Source organism: Balaenoptera physalus (genome assembly GCF_965194825.1).
Source record: "Balaenoptera physalus genome assembly, chromosome: 12".
Lineage (NCBI taxonomy): Eukaryota > Metazoa > Chordata > Mammalia > Artiodactyla > Balaenopteridae > Balaenoptera > Balaenoptera physalus.
In genome coordinates, this window is record NC_138897.1 from 67,542,280 (window position 1) to 67,563,789 (window position 21,510).

Genomic DNA, 21,510 nt, shown 5'->3' on the forward strand with positions numbered 1-21,510 from the left:
CAGAGTTTGTTTAACTAGCATCTTTTCCCTCTTTGGAAGATCAGCACTACATTTAAAATACACTCTCCAGGACTAGGTGTAACAGGTAAGCCTGAGTCTAAACATATCGGAATAGGTAACCAATCACTGTCCCAAGGATAAGGTAACAGCTGAGATTTGTTCCCTTCGAGGTAGTAACTTTGGGAAGATATACTCTTATTCTAAAGGTAACTGCTCAAAGTACTTAGGTACCCAATTTAAGAAATGCGTTTGGGGCCGCTGCCACGTCCCTTTTAATAATCTCGATGGTGGGAAATTGTTGAGGGTGGTTTTCAGGTTTGAAAATAGCCCAGAGTAATTATAAGCTAAACCCAATGCAGGAGGTGAGGGTTGTCAGGCCAGCCCTGCCACCGCGGGTCAGAGATGCACTGTGACTCCAAAGTGATGCAACAGCAAAAGTGATGACGCTTCGAAAATTACTGCTGAAGGGGTTTGTGGTTGTTAATTAGAAGTTTTAGGGAGCCAGAGGCTTCTGGAAAATGCTGGCTCGCCAGAAACAAACCCCATTTTATTGCAATCCCTCTCCCCCCAGCCTTGTCATCTGGCCTTTAATCTTCTCTTCCCGGACTGAAAATGGTCCTGCCCAGGCCTGAGCTGCAGCTGCTCTGTCGGGAACAGGGTGGGGGGGTCTGGCTCTACCTGAGGATGCTTCACTCCTCACCTGCCACTGAGTTCAGGCCCCAAGGCCAAGAGTCAAGTAGGAGGAGGAGTGAAGGAGGGGAAGGAATAGGAAGGGGGAGGCTCTGAAGGGCAAGAATCACCTATGACTCTCACCTGTCCTACACACACCAGAGATTTTTGTGCCACCTCCCATTTCCTTTTCTGGGTAACAGAACTGCCCAGCTAAGATCTCAGAAGGTCTGTGAGGTCACTGAAACGTTATGCTTTGTGATAAAGTTCAGTATTTTACTCAAAATATCTTTCTCTGATTCAAATCTTGTCTATACAGTTCTACGACCTGACAATTTCATTTCACTTCAGTTGGTAACTCTATGTGGTTTGATTTTCTTTATAGGCGTGTCTGATCATAAACTGCAGGTGGTAAAATTCTTTTATTTCTGCAAAGCCACACACAGCCGATTCTACAGCACACTTGACCACACAGTTTGGAGTTCTCGCTGTTACCATCACAGAGGGTGTGTGCTCTATGTGATACTGTGCTGGCAGCAAGTGAGGGAAAACCACCAAAAAATGAGGACTGCAAAACCTCAGCTTGAGTGTGTCTCCTTCATAACCAACTGTTCTAAAAAATGCTCCATCGAATACCTAACATGATAGAAAATTATTTTCCTTAGCAATTCCTAACAATTCTTACAGATCAAGTGTGAAATATGTTAAGTCTGATGGTTATTAAGAGACCAGAACAATTTAGATGAAAGAATTCTGGTGTGTTGGCTAAAAAGTACTGCTTTCTAGTCATCCCTTCTCATATTGAAGGAAAGTATGTGCAGAAATATTACTGGAGAATCAGGAAAATATTCCTTAGCCTCTAACACCTCATTTTCTAGATAGTGTAATTGAGGAACAGAGCGTTTCCATGAATTGGCAAAGTCCCATAGCTCGTTAGTAACAGGATGGAGACTTGGCCTTTAGACCTTCAGACCAGGGTGCCTCCCAAAATACGTGCTGCCTGGATCCCCAAGCAGGGGACGTGTTCTCGCCAAGATGCCAGAGCAGCACCTGCCAGCAGGCGGGCACAGTCCCAGGACAGCAGGAGGAGGGAGGACTCGGGTCTGCGTGGATCTATAACCCGTTTCCATGGCGCACTGCTCCAGCTTCTCAGTTGCTAAGGTCCTCCATCCTTCCTCCTTTTCTGCACCTGTGGCCAAAACTGCTGACTCTGGGAATTCAACCGCAACAGAAAACAGATCGATTTGTGTGGTTCAAGGAGAGCTAAAAACATTTTAAAAAATAATATGCACTTCAAGGATGATGCTCCGGGCAAGCTTTACCACCATCAAGCAGGTTTTTCTTTCTCTATTCACTGCAAAGCAAGTAAAAGGTATTAATTGTCCTACTGAGAAAATTCACATTTAGGAAAGTTGCAGAGCATTCAAATTAGACCGTCATGAATTTTATATTCAAAGATGTAAAAACCCATAGCTGTAAGATGCTAGACTCAACTCTTTTTTCAGACTTCTGAAATGGTCAAGGGAAAAAATTTAGCCCTTGATTTCATTAATCAATCAGTTGGCAATATTTCTTCGGTGTTCACTGTGGGTCACAGCCCTGCCTGGACAGCTGAACGGTAATGATGGGATACAATTTTTACAGTTTAAAAAAACCCTAAAAATATCTATTTACTACCTACTGTGTGTTATGCAGTAAGTTTAGTGCTGGGGATGTGACAAAGGATCACATGGGGTCCCTGAACTTGCAGGTACGTGGCAGGGAAGAGTGGGATCACATAACTTAGTACAAAGCTCTGTGGTTCAGACATAGAGATCAGACTTGTGGTTGCCAAGGGGGAGCGGGAGGGAGAGGGATGGACTGGGAATTTGGGGTTGGCAGATGCAAACTATTACATTTAGGATGGATAAACAACAAGGTCCTACTATATAGCACGAGGAATTATATCCAATCTCCTGGGATAAGCCATAATGGAAAAGAATATTAAAAAAAAGAATGTATATATGTGTAAAACTGAGTCACTTTGCTGTACAGCAGAAATTGGCACAATATTGTAAATCAACTATACTTCAATAAAAAAATTTAAAAGTCCGTGATTATATGAAGCAAAGTGCCGGGTGAACACAGAGGAAGCAATTCAGCCTGCCTAGGAAGGAGAATTAAAGGTGAGCAGACGTCCCATGGTTTCAAAGGTAACAACGAGCAGTGGCACAGAGGCCTCCCTGCCTGTCTGACTAGGGGGTTGCGGAGGGGGCACACAGACTGTCCTCAAATCAGGTCTTGTTCTGAAGCTTCCTTGGAAGTTATTGCAACTGCAAATTATCTGCCCGTGGAAACTACCTTGCCCCAAAGGAGCAGGCCCTCAGACTCACCTCAGACTAATAATAATGCCTAAATTCTGAGTTTGCAACTCATAAGGAGACCTAAGTTTTATTAAGTATTTACCACAGGCTAGGCACCGCACCAAGGGCTTTACAAGCACCATCAGCAGCCCTCTGAGCTAGGTACCATTACTAACAACTTGTTTTACAAGTGAAACCACTGAAGAACAGAGAGGTTAAGCATCTTGATCAACATCACACAGCTAGTATGACAGGCCAAGACGGGGATCTAAACAACGAGGCTTTAGAGCTGAGGCATATTTCCCCTTGGATGTCAGAAACCATACACTACAAACAAAAGAAGGAGGAAGAGAAAGAATCTTTGTGTTCTGTTTCCTGTGTAAGGAGCTAGCCCTAGGAACAATATGCTACTTTTCGTAGCAGAACTCTTCTTGGTAAACCCCTAAACGCCCAGTGGTAGTCTGGCCTCTTAAGGTACCCCTGGCATCTAGACCTTCTCCACATCCACCATCCCACACTGCTCCCCCCATTCAGCTAGGTTGCCCATCGTGCCCCAACTAAGCAATAGAAGGGAAACAAGCTATTTGAACCAACTTATACAAACACAAGGATGAGAAATTGTCCTCTTATTTTTCCACAGATATTTACACTTTGAATGAAGAGACTTGTGGCTCAAGGAAATGTGGTGGGAAAAGTGAGAAGAAGGCATAGCTGGCAGCACAGGGGTCCCTCCTCAGGGTGGGCTGCTCTGCGGTGAGCTGAGCCTGCGGCTTTCCTCACGTCCAGAATCCAGAACCACTGCTTGGTGGCTCCACAGCAATAAGCTCGGGCAGAGCCAGCTTCATGCTTCTTCCACATTATCCCACACCCCCAGCACCCATTCCTACACAGTCCTCAGATCTGTCGCTATAAATCGGGAAACTCCAGCAGCTCTCTGGAGGGTAGTGCACCTCCTCCTGACTCACATTCTGCACCTCACATTCGGGAGCTGCTGGGACTTGAGTCTGGTCCTCGGTCTAGAAGCCAAGGGCGGATGGCGGGGTAGAAAAATCAGAGGTGTCTGCAAGGCACGTAAGTCACCCTCACCTACAGGAGGCACAGACGGAGATTTGTACACGAATATCCCTTCTCTATTCTCATCACTGCAGCAGAAGCCCATGACCAGTCAAAATGAAGATGACATTCCCCAGCCTCCCTTGCAGTCAGGTTATGTAAATGACATTATCCAAGTCAGGCTAATGGGATGTGAGCAGGAGTGAGTCATGTGACCTCCAGGTTGTGTCCTGGGATGGTGAGGAAGGGGGTCCCTCCGTGTGTCCTCCGTCCATCCTCCAGCTGGACGTGGACGTGGGAACAGCAAACTTGAGCCACAGGTATGGACGCAACTCCGGCGGGACAGCAGAGCTGTGACGGCCCCGTTGGACCACCTCCCAGAGCACAGTGAGCATGCGCACTGCAAGCCGACTGTCACGTGAGGGAAATAAAGTTCGTCTCATCTCAGCCTCATTACCCTGAGAACCTATACTGAAAAGGGGACTCGTCTTTGCTTAGAACGGGCTGAAAGGGCCATCTGTCACCCAAAGAAAAGAATCTCCTCACTCCCAGGCCAGGATTGCACATTTGCCTGGCCAAGGCTACGCCCCGTGGTGGAGGTGGGCGTGGCCACATGGCTCCCCCACATTTGCTGCGGGGAGGCTGCGATGTGATGGGCAGAAGAAAAGCACCACGTTCTCCTCACCGCAGAGTAGATTCTGGAAGGGGCTTCAAGCTGGGGAAGGCACATGGTTCAGCGGACGGGTAGGATGAACAGAGGCCAAGAGGCCAAGACGGAGGCTTGAGGCCCCCCCAAGACTGCAGGACACACAAGATGTGAACCCAGGCAACACTTCTGCCAGCCAAGGCGAAAGAGCGAAGACAAACCTAGGGGACATCTATGAACACGGTGCGTGATCTGGACAGTGGTACCAACCTGCAGGCAGTGGTACCAACCTGCGGGCAGTGGTACCAACCATCTCATCAGAAATGTGCAGGTTCAGGAGTGGAAGGAAAGCTTGCTCTGAGCACATGGGAGGTGGCTCAGGGCGAGGACAGGATGCCTGACATTGATGGAGTCAAGTTTAGGGGGCGAGGGGGCGGTGGTAGTTCAGAGAGGGAAAAAGTGCCCAGGGGAGACTCCTCTGAGTTTGGGTCATAGAGAAAATAACTCCCTAAGAGAGCACTGAAAGTCTCAGCAAAACCTTCACCCCCCTGGTGACAGATGAAATTGCCACAGAACTAACCACACGGATACACCCAGTCCATGCTTTGTTATGAAATGTGTGGAAAGTTTGAAATTCACATAGAAAAATGTTGAAATATTCCCCCATAATATCCTAGTTTAATGCTAACGTGTGTCTACCAGTAAAGCTGAAAAGAAGAATTCAAAAATAGCAGGTTATGAATCAGGAGACATCACCATTCCATATGATGAAAAGAAGCAAACCAAAATTGTATATTCTGCAGGAGCCTGGAAAAACATTTTTAAATTGATAGTATGTATAGTTTTTTAAATCTATCAATAAATAGGAAAAATGCAAATTTGCATGTTATCACTCTTGAATTCCCATTAGCTAGTTATTGGACAGTTCAAAAATTATGAAATTGCTACAAACTGTGTGTCTGATGTGCTCTCTGAACAGACATTTAGCGTGTGGTCTCCTCATTTTCTTGATCCTGCCATGTCCTAATGGGTCTAAGAGGCCAAGTGAGGGGCTGGTGAATGCGATAAGCTTCCTCTAGGTTTATCTCTTACAGTCAAATATTGTTTCAGTGTTTTCCAATTCAACCTTGTGTTTAGCCTCCATTCAATCAGATATTGGCTTTATTTTGTTGATCTGACTGCATGTCCTCAAAACAACTGTGTAAATCTACAAATCTTACAAAATTTAATGTTTTACATTCTATACATCGTATCATCATATTTTTCAATCAAGCGCTCTTAAATATGCAGCTACACTTACACTATTCTAAGTTCTCCTGGACATTTATGGAAAAAATTATAATATTACACTGTTACTATGCAACTTTATAAACAATTAACTGGTAGTAGCATAGGATCTGAAAGGGAAATGTCCATGTAATAAACACAGAGAAATTGAAAAATAAGATCATATTAAAGACTATGAAAATGATGTCATAGCATCAGGAAGACAAAAGTAAACATTGTCAGTATAGTTCTAGGGAGAATCTATTATTTAATTAGAATTCAATGCAGATACATAGAATATTGACTAAAATGTCGAGAAAAATCCTGATCATTAAAAATCCTCCTGCCACACACAAACCAACTTTCAATCGCATAATTCAGCTCTAGATTTCAGTACTAAACTGCTTTCATACGAATCCCATCTACTCAACTCGGGTTCCTTATGACTCATGTCACCACCTGCTAGTCTGTTAACTTGTACGCAGACTTTCCTCAAGCCTTCCTGCCACTATACTCACAAAAGCAGTCATAATCCCTCCCTTTAAGAGTACCTGCAGTGTGTCAGGCATTACCCAAGGTGTGCAGGAAGAAGGTATTAATATCTCCAATGTGCAGGAAGAGAAACAAACAAGCCAAACCAACTCTACAATCAGAGCCAGGATGTGAATGGAGGTCTGTTAAATTGCACCCTCCTCCCCAAATGATAAGCAGGCACATATGGCCTGTAGGGGGACAGACCCAGTGACAAACTATGGGGTGGACACATGGCTCCAGCTTTTACTGCCCAAGTGACAAAATGATCTTGCCTGTCTGTTTACGAAATACTTTATTTTAGATTTAAGCTATAAATTCCCAATTCTTTTCCCTAGCACTCTTGTCCTTTCTGAAAGTGATAAATAGTATACACCTATCTAAGGCTGAGAAGGTGTGATGGAAAAGAAAATGATATTAAAGCTGACAATGCATCCTTCAGCAGCTGAGACCGCCTATCTCTGACAGCTACAGCAGAGGCCGGGGAGACTCTAGGCCCTGCTCATTGGTAATTCTTGGAGTACGTGTAAGTGTGATTACAAAATGACACGTGTTACAGGGGAAAATATATTACACAATACAGAGGAAATTACGTTTAGATATAGCCATACTCGTACATATTCCAAAAGTGACTCCGAAGTTTTGCTCATTTTAATCCAGCTATCTCTAAAGGGAATTTTAGAGATTCTTGGTGGATTTGCAATATTATCCAAGTGTGACTTGCCCTCAGAGCACTAGCTGGTTGGCTGATTCTTTTCATAATCTACACAGTCTCCTGTTTGGCTCTGGTCACCTCATTTAGGGGAAGCATAAACTTGCGATGCCTTGTGACTCTTCCCCTCCTGGACCAATCTGTTCTGTCCAAGCCAGGCTCCCCTCTCCTCCCCCCAAAATAACGTTAAGTCAGCTCTTCCAGGAACGACATTAGGAGACTCCAAGCAACAGCAGGCGAGATGGAATGAATGGTCAGCAGCGTGTGAATAAAAATATGCCAACCGGTTCCCAACCCAGGAATGGACTCAAACCATATACTTAAAGTTGGGTGGGACAGTAGAGTCAAGCCAAAAAAAATAAATGTAAAAATATTTCTAAAGTGCTCAACAGTGACCAGATATTATTATAATTATTAAAGATTGCATAATATTATGGAAGATTCTGTCTAGGTTCTCTTTCATGTAAGGTTTAAAGAAAAAATAATCAGGGTGGCTACCCAAGTAGTCACAGACAATTTTGGAGATCTTTAAAATTTTCAGTCTCTATTGATGTAGGAAAACCTGCCACTGGATGTCCACTTTGGAAGATTAACATATTATATCATATCATATATATCATATCATGTGATATATGACATCATATTATATTATACTACAGTTTTGTTCTGCTTTAAACACTTAAGAGCCACCTAACCTGCATAAAAGAGGGCTGATTTCACTTATCATTTCTCTGTAAATTTCTTTTACAGAAAAAGAAAGAACTCAAACATCGAATTAAACACAATGGCAGTTAATTTTTAGCATCCATCCTTAGGTGAAGAGACTAGGGCATCCATGTGCAGAAACATTTCAACAGTCCATTGAAATGATGTTGGAGGAGTGGTTTTAAAGAGAAATGCATGAGCTTCTGCAAATGCTTGGCTTTGAAGGCTGCCTTAGTCAGATATAAAAATAGATGGCTAAAACGTAAAAATCGATTCTAATGGCAAGCGGATCACTGCACTCTCCATGCCCAGGATATTAGGAAAACCTGAATATTTGATTTAGTAGCACCTTGGGAGCAGGCGGACCTGAAAACCCTCCAATAACCTTGAAAACATCCACTTCCTATAGAAGAGAATTGAATGCCCGAATCAGGCGACACCCACCCAGCCGCCTTTCGTCCTGCAAGTCAAGTACAAAGGCTAGAAGGCGCATTAGCCGTCGGAAGTGGGTTGTCTTTCCTCACCGACCAGTGAGGGGTCAGTCGGGGGTCAGAGCGCTGGTCCTCCCAGGAGCTCTGCTCTCATCCAGGCAGGGGGCTAGGTTCAAGGTCCAAGTCCTTCGCCTTCCTCCTCCGAGGAGTGGGGAGCCACAGGAGATAACATGATACGGCCCACCCCGCGCGCACCCTTCCACACACACACACAGGTTAGCCTCGCTGAACCCGGAAGGCGGGGGGTTATCCAGAGGAACGAGCTGGAAGGGAAGGCGGTGCAGGGCGGCGGGCGACGCGGCCCCCCTCCGTCCCCGGACGCCGCCCTCCCGCCGGGAAGGTCAGGGGGCCACTGGGCGCACGTGCGCATCCCGCCCCCGAGCGAGCCTGGCTGGGTCCCAGCGCTCCTCGGGCGGTGACCACATCGCGGGGCCCAGGGGTGCGGGGAGGAGGCCAGGGGGAGGGGCAAAGGGGCCGGGCGGTGGCGGGATCCCACCACGCGACCGTGGTCTCCGCTCCTCCCGGCGCCCCTGGGAGCATCCGGCTCTCGCCTCGCGGCTCTGGCGCCAGAACTGGGAGTGTGCCGCGCCCCAGCCCTCGGGAGGGCAGAGCTCAACAATCCTGCAGAAGGACTTTGCGGTGTAGACCCCTATGATGAGTCGGAATGACACGGCCCCCACCCCAGCGGCCGCGGACCATCGGGGCAAGCGAGCTGGATCCTGAGAGCGCCAAGCTCAGCACGAGGTCCCTGGCCATCAGCGGGTAATCCCTGCTGTCCTTTCGCCCCGCTAGGTGTGCGCCGCAGGAAACCACTCGCCTGACTCTTCCGACAGTCCCCAGGAGCTGCCACCCCACCGAGACGGGGGAGGAGGGGAAGGGAGGTGGAGGGACTGCGGAGACCGGGGTGGGGAGGGGAGCCACTCCCCACCTCATTGACAACCGCGAGTCGACCCCACACCGAAAGCCCCTGGTTAACCCAGGCTCTAGCGTCCACTCGGCAAATAGGTAATGAGCCAGGCACGGCGTCAGCGGGCCCCCAGACAGGACGCGACCTGTGAAGCAGCCGCGCTATTTCCCCAGATCGCTTTCCCAAAGACTTTTTTCTTCTCAAACTCAAGCAAACTGACGGGGAGAGAGGCCCTCAGCCGCTTCGTGGGAGCTGCGCTCCTCACCTACAGGAGCGATGATCAAGGACAAAGATCCCGGCAAAACGGTCCTGCCCTGAAATTCAAGTGGCAAAGAGGCCGAGGCTGGCATCCGTGCTGGTCCCTCCTCCTGCCCGAAGACCAGGCCTCTCGCCTCCAGCTGTTTCCACTCGGCAAGCCTTCTCGGTTTTCCGCGGAGGTTTCTTGCCTGTTAATACTCGACTACAAAATTCCCCCCGGGAGCTGGGATCAACCCTCAGGAACCCCTCCAGGGCCCCCTTTCGATTACCTGCTCAAAGAAAACACTTAGCACATGTGTGATCTTGATTCCTCCACCTCTGGCAAAATGGAAAAAGGTAGCTTTTTCTGCACAGGTCAGGCTCTCTTTGTAAATGCAATTGCTACTTGGTAAGAAGTGTTATCTTTCCTAGCTCTGGTGGGGACAGGGGAGAGCTAGGCGCCCACAGCCACCTTAGGAGTGGTGTTCAGCGTAGCAGACACAGTCTACTAGAGGAGAAACTCGGCAACTCCAAGCCCACCGCCGGGCCCGTGTCTTTGGACCTGACACCAGTGGCTTTTCACGCCCTGCCAGCCGCGTAGAAATAGTGAGATCCTTGCCTGGGAGTCGGCGAGGCTCCCTTCTGGCCCTCCCTTAAGCCTCGGAGTCCCAGTGCGACTCTCTAACCGGCGACAGATCTGTCTGGACGGCGCCGGAGTGGGGGATGGGTCTTGGTGTCTGCAGCTTCCGCGACCAGCACTTTTGTTGTAGCGGCTTTTGTGAGAGAAAAAGAAAGTAAGCAACTTGGGGACACTGCTTCTTGGCGCCCTCCTGTTCTTTTTAGAACGACCTGAGTCCTTCCCTTCTTCCTTCACAATGGCTGGGATACTGGATAGGGGAAAGGTGGCCTAGGAACCGTCTGGTTCACCGTGCACCCTGTGTCTAGGGACAGACAGAGGGGGACTCTTGTACGATCCTGGGAAGGGGGTCTACAACTGCCTTCCAGCCAGATTCGCATCCTTTGTGCACGAGTCAGCACTCCACAAAAAATTCCACGTGTAACTAAATTCAACAGTCTCCAGCACAGGCCGAGCCCGGTCGCCCGGACTCTGCAGCTGGACCGTTGAGAGAGACCCCGCTCGTGGAGACCCCGCTCGTGCGCTCCGACGCGGAAAGTGCCAGTGCCCGGCTGTGGCACCGGGACTGCGGCGCGGGTTCTCCGAACCGGGTCCCGGGCACTCGAGCCAGTGACCCGGGTTTGCTCCGAAGCCCGCCCCCTCACCCTGGAATCTCGGAGAGCGGAAAACACTCACCTACTGCCAGGCAGACGGGGAGCAGCAGCCTGAAGATGAGCCCGCACACCACTTCCGAGGCCATCGCGTCCGTCCGGCGAGTCGGAGCAGAGGGTCGCTAGGACTGGGCTGCCAAGCCCATGCCCGCCTATGGCCTCCTGCGGCCGGCGGCTCCCAGCCGCCCGGGCATCGCCTCTGCGAGGGCCGCCGCGCCGTGCGCCCCGAGGGCGCGCTCTCCACTCCCGGCCGCCCCTCTCCGCTCTCCCGGCCGCCGCTCAGCAGGCTCTAGGAAGCCCACTCGCCGGGCGCCCGACCCCGCACGGCCGGCCCATCCGGTGTGTACTCCCCGATCCGGCGCCGGCGGCTTCTGCAGCGGGTGGCGGAGGCCGGAGCGGGGCGGGGTACGGGGCACTTCAGGAGGGCCCCGCGAGACGGTGCAGCGAGGAAAGGGGCGAGAAGGGCGTGCTGTCCTTCTGTCGGCTCCTAGGTTGTCGCTCGGGGGTGGCGGACAGTCTTCTCCGCCGAGCCTCCTCCGAAGCGAGGCGCCTGGGCTGCCGGCCCGGCCCGGCCCTCGGCCTGGGCTCCCGGAGCGGCCCCGGCCCCGAGCGGCCCCGCGGCGGCTGCCCCAGCGGCGCGCGGCTCAGCCTCTGCGCCCCCGGCCTTCGGCCCGGAGAAAGCTGGGCGCGCGCGGCTCGGCGCAAGGAACCATCCCCGACAGCGCGGGGCTCGCTGACGGGTCCGCTGTGGGACGCGAGTGGGGGGCAGAAGTCGAGACGAAAGCGCGCGAGGGGCTCAGGCTCCACTGGCTCCTCAGCGGCCTCGACTTAAACGAATAAATGAAAACCAAACGCCGCCCGGCGGCCAGCGCGCCCCCGCCCCGCGTGGCGTAGCCTCGCCCTGGCGGCGCAGCCCGGGATCCCGGCGGGCGCGCACTTCTCCACCTTCAATGAAACTTTCAAAGCCGCGCTCGCGGACGGGCGTGCGCGCCGGCCAATGGGAGGGCGGCTCGGAGCTGCGCGGGGTCCCGCCCCCGGGCGGCTGGAGGCCGGAGCAGGGTCGGGTCGCCGGAACCCGGCGTTGGCGAGCCCGGGCTTCCGAGCGGGGGACTTGGAGCACTCGCTTCCCAGACCCGCAGCGCTGCTGGGTCCTGTCCTTCTGCAGACAGAAGGAACCATCCTGGCATCCTGTCCACAAGGCGCGCCCCTGAGCTCAGCCCAGCCCAGGGAGTTCTTTAAGGCTCAGGAATCATGCGCGGGCGACATGAGAACAGAACAACTTTGTGGGACTGTCACGTGTGCCAGGCCCACACGTGCCCACTTGCACGGATTGAGAAGAATAGAAACAGAATTAATCCAGACCAGTGTCCTGCCCATATAGAACCTGGTGAGAAGTGTCAGCTCTGACTGGGCTCTGGGAAATCCTGAGTCTCCAAGAATGGGCATAGGGGTCAGATCCGCACCCGCTCTGTATATTTTGGAGAAGTCTTGTTTTCGCCTCGGATTTGTTTGTTGCTTTTCATGGCCCCTGGGAAGAGAGTATGCTGATTCCCTTCTCTCCTCATAACCTCCCTTTTTCTAGTTCTCTAGGTAAGATCTAGAGAGATCTGGTTCTAGCTTGGAGACGACAGCGTGTCTGAGTCCCTCATCTCTCGATTATCCAGCACTGGGGGAGACCCGCCTCAGCACTGTGGGACCTGAAGTAGGTGATCTGATCTGTAGGGAGGACCGTTCAGAACTGGCATTTCCATCAGGAGGACAGAGAGGGAAGAACTTGACTTCCACTGTGCACCAGCCTTCTGGGCTTGAATTGGTTTTACATGATGGAAAAGTCTGCTGATGGAAATTATGCAAACGTTGGTTCTCTGTGTTAACCAACCAGGTCTCCCTTTTTTGAGATACAGTAAGCTTACGTTCTGAGCTCAGGTGCCTTCACAAATTCGCTGAGAATGACAAATACACTGTGAACCATTACTTTTTTATGAAGCCACGAAGCAGTCAAATCTTGTGACGACACCCAGAAACTTAGACCATTTGTGTGCTCTGGAGCCCTGGAGAAGCCTGGACATCGGAATCTCAAACGGCATGCCCCACACTAGGGCAAGAGAAGATAACAGAAACTTAAATTATCAGCAAATCTGTGACTACTGCCAGGAGGTGTTTTGTGTTTTGTAGAAGCCTGATGTCAGTCTGCCCCTATTTTCCAAGTTAGGGTCAGGGCTGGCACTGTGATGTTCCTAGGTGGTGTCATCTCTGTCCCTCTGTCTCTCCCTCTCTCTCGCTCTCTCTGGTACAACTTGTTCTTGGGACCTAATTAAGAGGTCAAAAGCCTTCCTGAATTTTACATAACACTGTGTCACCACATGAATCCTCAGTTTACTCTAAATATTTTGTCATTTTCTTCGTAGGTTTCCCATACTAACAACTGTCTAGATGTCTTCAAAATCGCTATCTTAGATGCCTGGCTAGGAGATGCGCGATCTTACCTGATCCACCTCCTGCTTCTTCTGCCACTCTGTGTGCCAATTTGGCTGTTTGGTTTTTAGCGATTCTAAGACCTGGATCCCACTTCTTCGCCTATGAACACATAGGCTCCAGGGGTTTCCGTTGTCTACATTGTACCTAGAAGGAGTGCTCCCTCTGGCTACAGGTTACAGGCACCTGGGATCTTTTCATTAAATCAAAGCACTTGGTCTCCACACGCAGAGATTCTGACTTGATCCTGGCCCCCATGCCTGTGAGCTTGGGAAAGCTGTCAGGTGGTTCTCAGGTGCACAGTCAGAGGAGAGAACCACTGTCCTGATTCACACATCAGAACTCAGGAAACTGGCCACTAATTTTCAAAACTAGTATTGCCCAAGCAAAGCCACCTTTCTGGAGCTGTGTTTTCACACTGGGGTTACACAGGTCTGCACAGCAATAGTGGCATTGTCTTTACAAAGGCTGTTTTACCCTAAAATTTCCCCAATCTGAAAAGCAGTGGCTATTATCTAGACAGGCTGATTTTGAAGGGTTTTCCAGCCCACAGGATACTGATCCCCTTGGTCGGAGCCCTGCTTGGCCAGCCACCTTTGTCCCCCATCTGAGCATGATCTTGCCTGAAACCTGGCATGAGGTATAAAATGGTTTGGGGAGAAAATCAACTACATTGAATACTCATAAACATATTGTTTTGATATTTAATGAGCACCTAAAGCATATGACCCCAACTTTTGCACACATGATGAATCAAGCATTGGTCACTCCAGGTGTCTCTGCATCTACATGGAAATCAATGGCTTCCTCGGGTCCTTATTGAGACTTTAATGCCACAGATTCCTCTTCTGTAAGTTGAAGAAAGTAATACACGCTACCTCATATGGAGCGCTATGCAGATGGGATAACACCCAGAGAAACCTGGAGCACAGGCATCATCCAATGAGCAGTAGTGGCTATTATTAGTATTATTATTACTATTGCTATTGCTATTATTAGAAAACAAGGACTGTTCCTGCATTTCTGAAGCTGTTATGCTGAAACAGGGTAACTGCTCTGATAGTCAGATGCCCTGGCCCTTAGTAACATGTTTAAAAACTGCCCCACAGTCGAGTGATAGACATTCTCACAAGTGTTTGAGTTCTGGCTGCAAAGAATATGTCACTTTGTGGCTTATGTGGGTTTCATCTCACCTATTTAGCCTTTATCTTTTCTGAACTTGGTTTAATGCTACCCCAATTGACAAAATCTTTCAGAAACACCATCCTTGTCCCAAATGCTAATTTTCTCTAACGTGCTCAATATGAAAACACAGAGTTAATAACCTTTTTCAGTCTCAACTGGTAACTTTACCAAACAGTGTTTCCCAGAGGAATATAAAAGTTGTCAGCTTGGCAGTTGACACTCCCAGTGAAATCTGCCAAAATCCATAGACGCCATCGAGCCTGCAGAGAACATGATGACTCTCGCCAACTTGAGGACGTCCTCTCCCACAGGTAACATGTGTTCTCCTTACATATGTACTCATTTAATATTTTCAGAGATACACGTTTCTGTGTTTTCATTTATAAGTCACAGTGTTCGTCTAGAAGTGATTTTAGTTAAGAGCCACGTGGTTTTTGGCTCTTATACTTGAAAAACTTGGAAGCAGAATGAAAGCCTTCTTTTTGCTAATATATTCTGTGGTTACCCTTTTTTTAAGCTGTCATTTTGATGTTTACAGCAGAAGTATTTTCAAGGTCTCCAAATTCCAAAAACCTGGACAACTTCTACTAATTTGTAGGAGACATCATCGTGCTATACTTCTGCCAAAGAGGTTCTCCCCCAGACGGTTTCCCCCAGTCATCTCCAGCAAAAATGCAAGAAATCCCTATGTACCCGCACTTCACCATCTGTGACATCTGGTCCTTACCTGTCATCTTCCTGCTGGGTGTACAGAAAGTTTACACCTTGGCCCGAAGTACAATTTGTGAGCTGTCATATGGATTCAGAATCTGAGGCAGACTGCTGATTTTGTGTCTGTTGATCAAGAACTTTGAAAAATCAGCCAACATACCTATATATGTGCCTTATTTTTTCAATCAGATTCTAGGCTTTCAGGGCATGGACAAAATTTCGTGTATAATGCAAACTGTAAAGCAGGCTATATAGCAAAACTTTGTTTCCAGATGAATTGTATTCTGCTTATTTGGCTCCATTACTCACACACACACACACACACACACACACACACATACACACACACACTCACACACACACAAATATTTATTACTGAGTAAGAAAGATCTCATACGAAAATAAAGGAGCATGTACAATTTTATTTGTTTTTTGTAAGACACACATAAAGGAAGAGAGTATGAATTCATGGGGAAGGTGCTCTGTGGAGGTTGGTGACTTGCCTGGGGCACGGGTGCCCAGAGGGCTGACACTAAAACATAGAAACCACCATGCATTATTCACAGCTGACACCACGAGCAGATTTTTTATCAAGGAGTTGTCTAGCTGCTTTCTTTAGAGTTTCTCCTGAAGCCTCTGAAGAGGCTGAAACACTTAAACTCTGGGAAGAGTTTTAAGAAGGGGACTGGAATTCCGGTAACAGGTTAGCAGTGAAATGTGGTCATTCAAAGCAAGTTACTAAACAAAAAAATCACACGTTTTTTTCTTTACCTAGAGCCACTGAAATAGGAAAAGCCTCCTTGTCTGCATCCTATAGACATTTATTAGTTAATAAATCCACATTTCAGAATGATTTGGATCCCAGTTGTATTTCTTGGAACTTCACCAGGACCTCTTAAATGGTCTTAGAAATATGAATATTCTTGGTGAGTCTAGGAGATTTTCATTCGTTGCTCTTAAGAGCGTTCGGATGTGTGTTTGCATGGGATGTGTACAAGTTTGAGGATTGGCTATTTCTAGTTATTAACATTAGCCTGTGACTGGGACTCTCCCATCCCATTCAGTCGAGTCAGCGAGTTTGCAGCCTCCTTCACTTATTCTCCTGCAGCGCCACCTTTTGGCTAAAACTATATTGAAAAATACAAGTACCTAATGCAAGCAATTAGGCACAATCAACAAATGTCTCTTGAGAACAAACGTATGGATACCAAGGGGGGAAAGCAGAGAGGTAGGGTGGTGGTGGTGGGATGAATTGGGAGATTGGGATTGACATTTATACACTAATATGTATGAAATAGATAACTAATAAGAATCTGCTGAATACAAAAAATTATATTAAAAACAAAAACAAATGTATCTTGCAGCCAACAATATGCTGATAGACTGAAAAACACAGCGGTGCAGAAGCAACACAGCCGCTGCCTTCATGAAGTGACCATCCGGTAAAGACAGACATGAATCAATAATTGTAAATAATTAAGTAAACCAGGCCTGAGTGCAGAGGACTAAGCAGAAGAATTAGGTACTACAGGAGAGTGTGATGGTGAACGTTGCTCACTTTCAGGGAGTTTGAGCACAGATTCTTCCAGAAGGTGGTGCTTGTTACACTTGGAAGGGTGACTGTGGATTCTGCACAGTGTAAGCATCGTGAAGGCAGGAACTTTGTTCTGTTCATTGCTGCATCCCCTGGGGGGGCGTCTGCAGCTTAATCAGATCACATGGTTTCCAATCCAGATCCTTTCTATCTTCTTTTTAATTCAATTGCAACAGTCATAAGCACTTATTAAGCACACATGGGGTAACGGACACACCCAGGCATGTTACAGCGGTAAGGACAGCGGCCGCCGAAACCTGGGGGGCATGGGTCCACATACACCCTCTGAGCCCCTGCTGCTCACTGCAGCCCCGAGACTCAGCTGGAGATCAGTACAGGGGGACCTAGGTGAGACCCAGCTGGAGATCAATACAGGGGGTTCTCCAGATCTGGGTCCTTGCAGCGCGGGCAACCTCTTGACCTTCCTGGTTTTCCCCACTTTGGGGTTTGTGTGTGTTTAATCTGCCTTCCTTTAAATCTTAATACAGAAAGAGCATATTTACATGTGTTCTCTGGGCTGTGGCAATACTGTAGCCCACGAGAGGCTGTTCTTTAGGCCCGGGATTTATCCGTGTTTTCCATGACTTTTCAGCAGAGGGACTGCATCGGGGGTTGTGAGCCAACAAGCAAAGCGGATGTTGTTGGCTCTGAAAAGCCCAATCACGTTTCTCCATGGGTCAGTGTGAAAATGTCTCTGGCTTGTCCAAAGATGCGATAAACATCATGAGTCTTTCCAAGGTTCTTTGAGGTCCTTCAAACAAGTGTTTTACTTGTTTGTTTTGGACGTGAGGAAATGGCCCGTCTTACAAAAATAAATAAAAGACACTAGTCTCCTTTCCCCCAGTCCAAAGGGATTTTGATTCCAGGTCAGAATTCCTCAGTGGAGAGGAGTCTTCACTCCCCCTGCCCCAGAGCTACCCTAGGGTTCGACTTTCCTTCCCTACCTAATGGGGGAGAAAATGCCTTTTTTGATATTCTGTTTAAAAATCTGAGAAAAGCAGACATTTTAAAAACAAACATGCTACAAAATTAAAGAGGAAAAAGCCACAAATGGTATAAAATGTCTTTTCTAAAATACAAGTTTCTGATGTTATACATCTCGAAACAGGACAATTTCTGAGATGCCCCAAGATAACTGATCACCCACCTTGGATGAGTCCAGGGCCAGCTACACAATTTGCTAGTTGCAATGCAAAATTAAAATGTGTACTTCTGTTTCAAATAGCAGGAAAAAAGTGCTCCTAAGAGTACTAAAATATAAAGTTTTTCTCTTTCTTCCATGGTTTTTCTCTCAAATTGCCATAGCAGTTTTTAATTTGCCATTTGAGTTTTATGTGAAGAAAAATTTAAATTTACATTATTGGCATAAATTTAACCATAAATCTTTGTACTCTGCAGTGCCAGCTTTGAATGCAAATAAGCATGTAACTCTTACACAGAATCACTGAAGCCACACAATTCGTATTTTGTAGCTTACATATGCATTTGTATTTTGTTCTTAGAGAAACGGTTGACATGCTACACAAAACTAATTCAACTGCTTTTATTTCACGTCTTGGTACACTCACGTGCTACCAACACTCTCTGCATTCCGTTTGCTGATAAGAAAGGACTAAGAGGAAAAGGAACTAAGGTTTGTCTTTCTTCTCTTTCTCTCTGTGTCATTACTTTATACCTAAGGCTTTGGCTAACCAGGGAAAGGACAAGAGTGAGAAAGGATGGGGTAGTGGTTCTTTCAATGTCATTTTTTTCTCCCTTCTTTCGAAACAGATTCTTGTTCAAATGGAAAGCATGTCCTCTGGGGACTGCCAAGGCTCCACCCCTTCCTGGGCCACAGGTAACACTCCCACCTTGCACTCCCATGCATGGGGGTCCGCTGGAATTCGGGGCTCGTGGGCACCAGGAACGTTAAAGGCCAATGGCGCCGTGGACAGGTGGACATGAGTATCACGTGTACCTCCTCTGCTCACGACGCCCTTGTCCTGTGATGTCACTTGCCAAACACAAGTTCAAAGATAAAAGTATTGAACATGTCCAGCCAGGAAGAAGAGAGCACCACGCCAAGTGCCGGGCTCTCTCGGGGTGAGAGTGGGGGCGGGGAGCGGCTGCGCCCTGCCGGGCGGGGCCTCCCATAGCCGCCCCATGGAGTGGGCGTCCCTCCATGGCCCCCCACCCAGCCCCTCCCTCCAGCTGTGTGTCCGGGTGTCGTCCTCAGTGTTGGCTCACCCGACATCCAACTCTGTTCCAAGTTCCAACTACTCATAAGATGGAAACCTGGAAAGCAGCCCGGGAGGAGGCTGGAAGAAGAAACCCCTGGCCAGCCAGGGAGTCGAATACTCTCAATCCGTGTGCCCCTGTGCGTTTGAGGGGAAGCGCAGGTAAGGAGGTCGTGACCACCTCCCTTTCCTTTGCCTCCAAAGTGGGCTTTTCAACCCCCTTCCCGGCTCACGTGGCACCTGGGCTGCGAGCAGGTGGGACCCGCTCTGGGTGTCACGGCGAGCGAGGGGCAGAGTCAGGACCCGGGTCTTCTCCAGGACGATGGCGCGTGGCCCCTCGTGGCGGAGCACGGGGTGCAGGCGTGGGCTCGCCCCCCGCGGGGCTCGGGTCTGGCAGGGACCGCAGCACCGCATGGTCTGCGCATCCTGGACCCGCCCAGCGGCGCAGGGATGCAGGGCTTCAACCGGCCCCGAGAATCGTCAGGAAGGACAGAACCCACACTGTGCAGTGAGGTCGCCCTGCCCCCAGCCAGAGCACAGGTGAGCACACCTGCCAGAGCGGGGACTGCCACCCAGCGCTGCAGCCCTCCCCTCTCCTCTAGAGTCTCCACCCTCCTTCCTTCCAGTGGAAGCAGGGAGTCGGTCCGGGAGGCCCTCTCGTACCTCCACAGTAAAAAAAACAAGAGTGTGTGTTGTGCGGTGGTGGAGGGGATTTGAAGTTAAACAGATCTACCTTCAAATCCCACCTTGTGCACTTGGAAGCTGCAACACCCAAGACAGTTACTTAAAATGGTGTGGTTTTGTTTCTGTTAAAATAATGAAGGTGAAGTGTGGACAGATAGGACGGTCACCTCACCTTTTGTGTGGAAAAAAAGATCCAGTGAGGATCTGGCCACTTGGGCAAAGGATGGCTGGAAAGAAAGAGCGGTTCAGCCTCTTTCCCAGAAACATGGGAGTTACCCCAGACCCAGCGGCTATAAGGATGATACGTGGCATTCTCTGGTTCCTTTTTCTTAAGAGCTCAGAGTGCTTCTGAGACATTATCTCATGAATTTGCAAATCGTTCCTGGGAGTTAGGTAGAAAGGAAGCCAGACAAGTTTCTAGCTTGCCGCTTTACTAAGAGCCAAAGATTGAAATGTCCTCTCTGCAAGTAGACACACCTTCTGGGCATAGAAACACTATTACTCAAATCACACATGGGGTAGGTCAACGTGCAGATGAAAATAACACACACCTTCCGGAAGGTAAGTATTGTAACAAAAGTCTTCCTCCCTGATTTCTTGATAATGAAAGTGTTTATGGAGTTTTGCTCCCAGAAGTGGGATGGGACATTCACGTCCACGCAGGTACTGTGTCCCTGCAAATGTGAGCCGTGATGGGAGCACGATTGCCCTTTGAGAGCTAACTGTAAAATCAACCCCAAACTGACGAGGCCGGAAACGTGCAGTCACCTTAAATACACAAGATAAGCCGCGATCAACATGACCTCACTACCCTGATTGAAGACGCTAACAGATCTAAAGAACGTGCTAGTTAAATGGAATAGAAACGTATGGAAAGCGCAGAGCAGTCCCCCCCTGTGACCAGATAAACACCATGCCATAGAAAAGGAGACTCAGTCAATACGCCATCAATATCTGGTCCCATTAGCAAGGCAGTTTCTAGAGGGAATGTTCCCCTTGACAGTTGCTTTTGGCACAAGGATAAGGAGGTAAACATGAGGTCCCCAGACTCACAGACTCTGGGAAATGCACCTCCAGCCGGGCCTGAGTCCGGGCAGGCAGAGAGAAGAGCCTGTCGGAAGAACGATGGCCCCGCTGAGCAGAGACTTGGGGTTGGGGTGGGGGGGGGGGGGATTCTGCTGCAAGAGCTTGGCTGAGGGGGGCTCTCAGGAGGAGGGGGAAGGGGAGGGAAGCAGGTGGGCAGGGCGGAAGATCTGAGGAAGGCTGGGGACTCACAGAGCCCAGCTTGCACCTTGGTTTTGATGTCACCCATACATATTAGGAAGAATACTATGCACCTGCAAGAAAAGAATAACGATGAGTTCCATGTACTGATCCGAAGGATCTCATGCATATTGTTAAGTGAAAAAACAAAGGGCAGATGTACACATAGAATGGTCCATTCTGTGTATAGAAGTGAGCCAAATAATAACGTAGAGTCATATTTACAATAAAATAAAATGATTCACAGGGACAAATAAAAGGTGCCTATAAGTGTGTGAGGGGAGGTGGAAAGAACAGAGTGGGAATGGGAATTCTCAACATATCAATTTTGTATTGTTTGGATTCTTCACCACACAAACTTATCACATAAATAATTTCTACTAGACCAAAATTGTTAAAATTTATATTTCAAAGTTGTATTTAAGATTGGATTTTAGTAAGCAATTCTAGAAGACTGTAGTTCAGTTTAACAATGGGTGAGAGTATATACTGTGAAGTGAAAAACACAGGGGGTAGAACAGTTAATTTAGTGTCCT

The 21,510-nt window shown here is 48.6% G+C and overlaps 1 protein-coding gene across 5 annotated transcripts in view; it reads right to left on the reverse strand.

The window, feature by feature from the left end:
* Positions 1-11,698, reverse strand: part of PIEZO2 (piezo type mechanosensitive ion channel component 2) — a 343,647-nt gene extending 331,949 nt beyond the window's left edge. For 4 of the 5 annotated variants that reach the window (XM_082416413.1, XM_082416415.1, XM_082416417.1 and 1 more), the window contains exon 1: positions 10,872-10,950. In XM_082416413.1, the coding sequence (XP_082272539.1) occupies positions 10,872-10,935 (64 nt within the window). In that variant the 5' untranslated portion in view covers positions 10,936-10,950. Of the gene's footprint in view, positions 1-10,871 lie in introns of all 5 variants that reach the window. The other variant, XM_082416414.1, reaches the window with a different exon arrangement.
* Between the last annotated feature and the right edge of the window lie 9,812 nt (positions 11,699-21,510).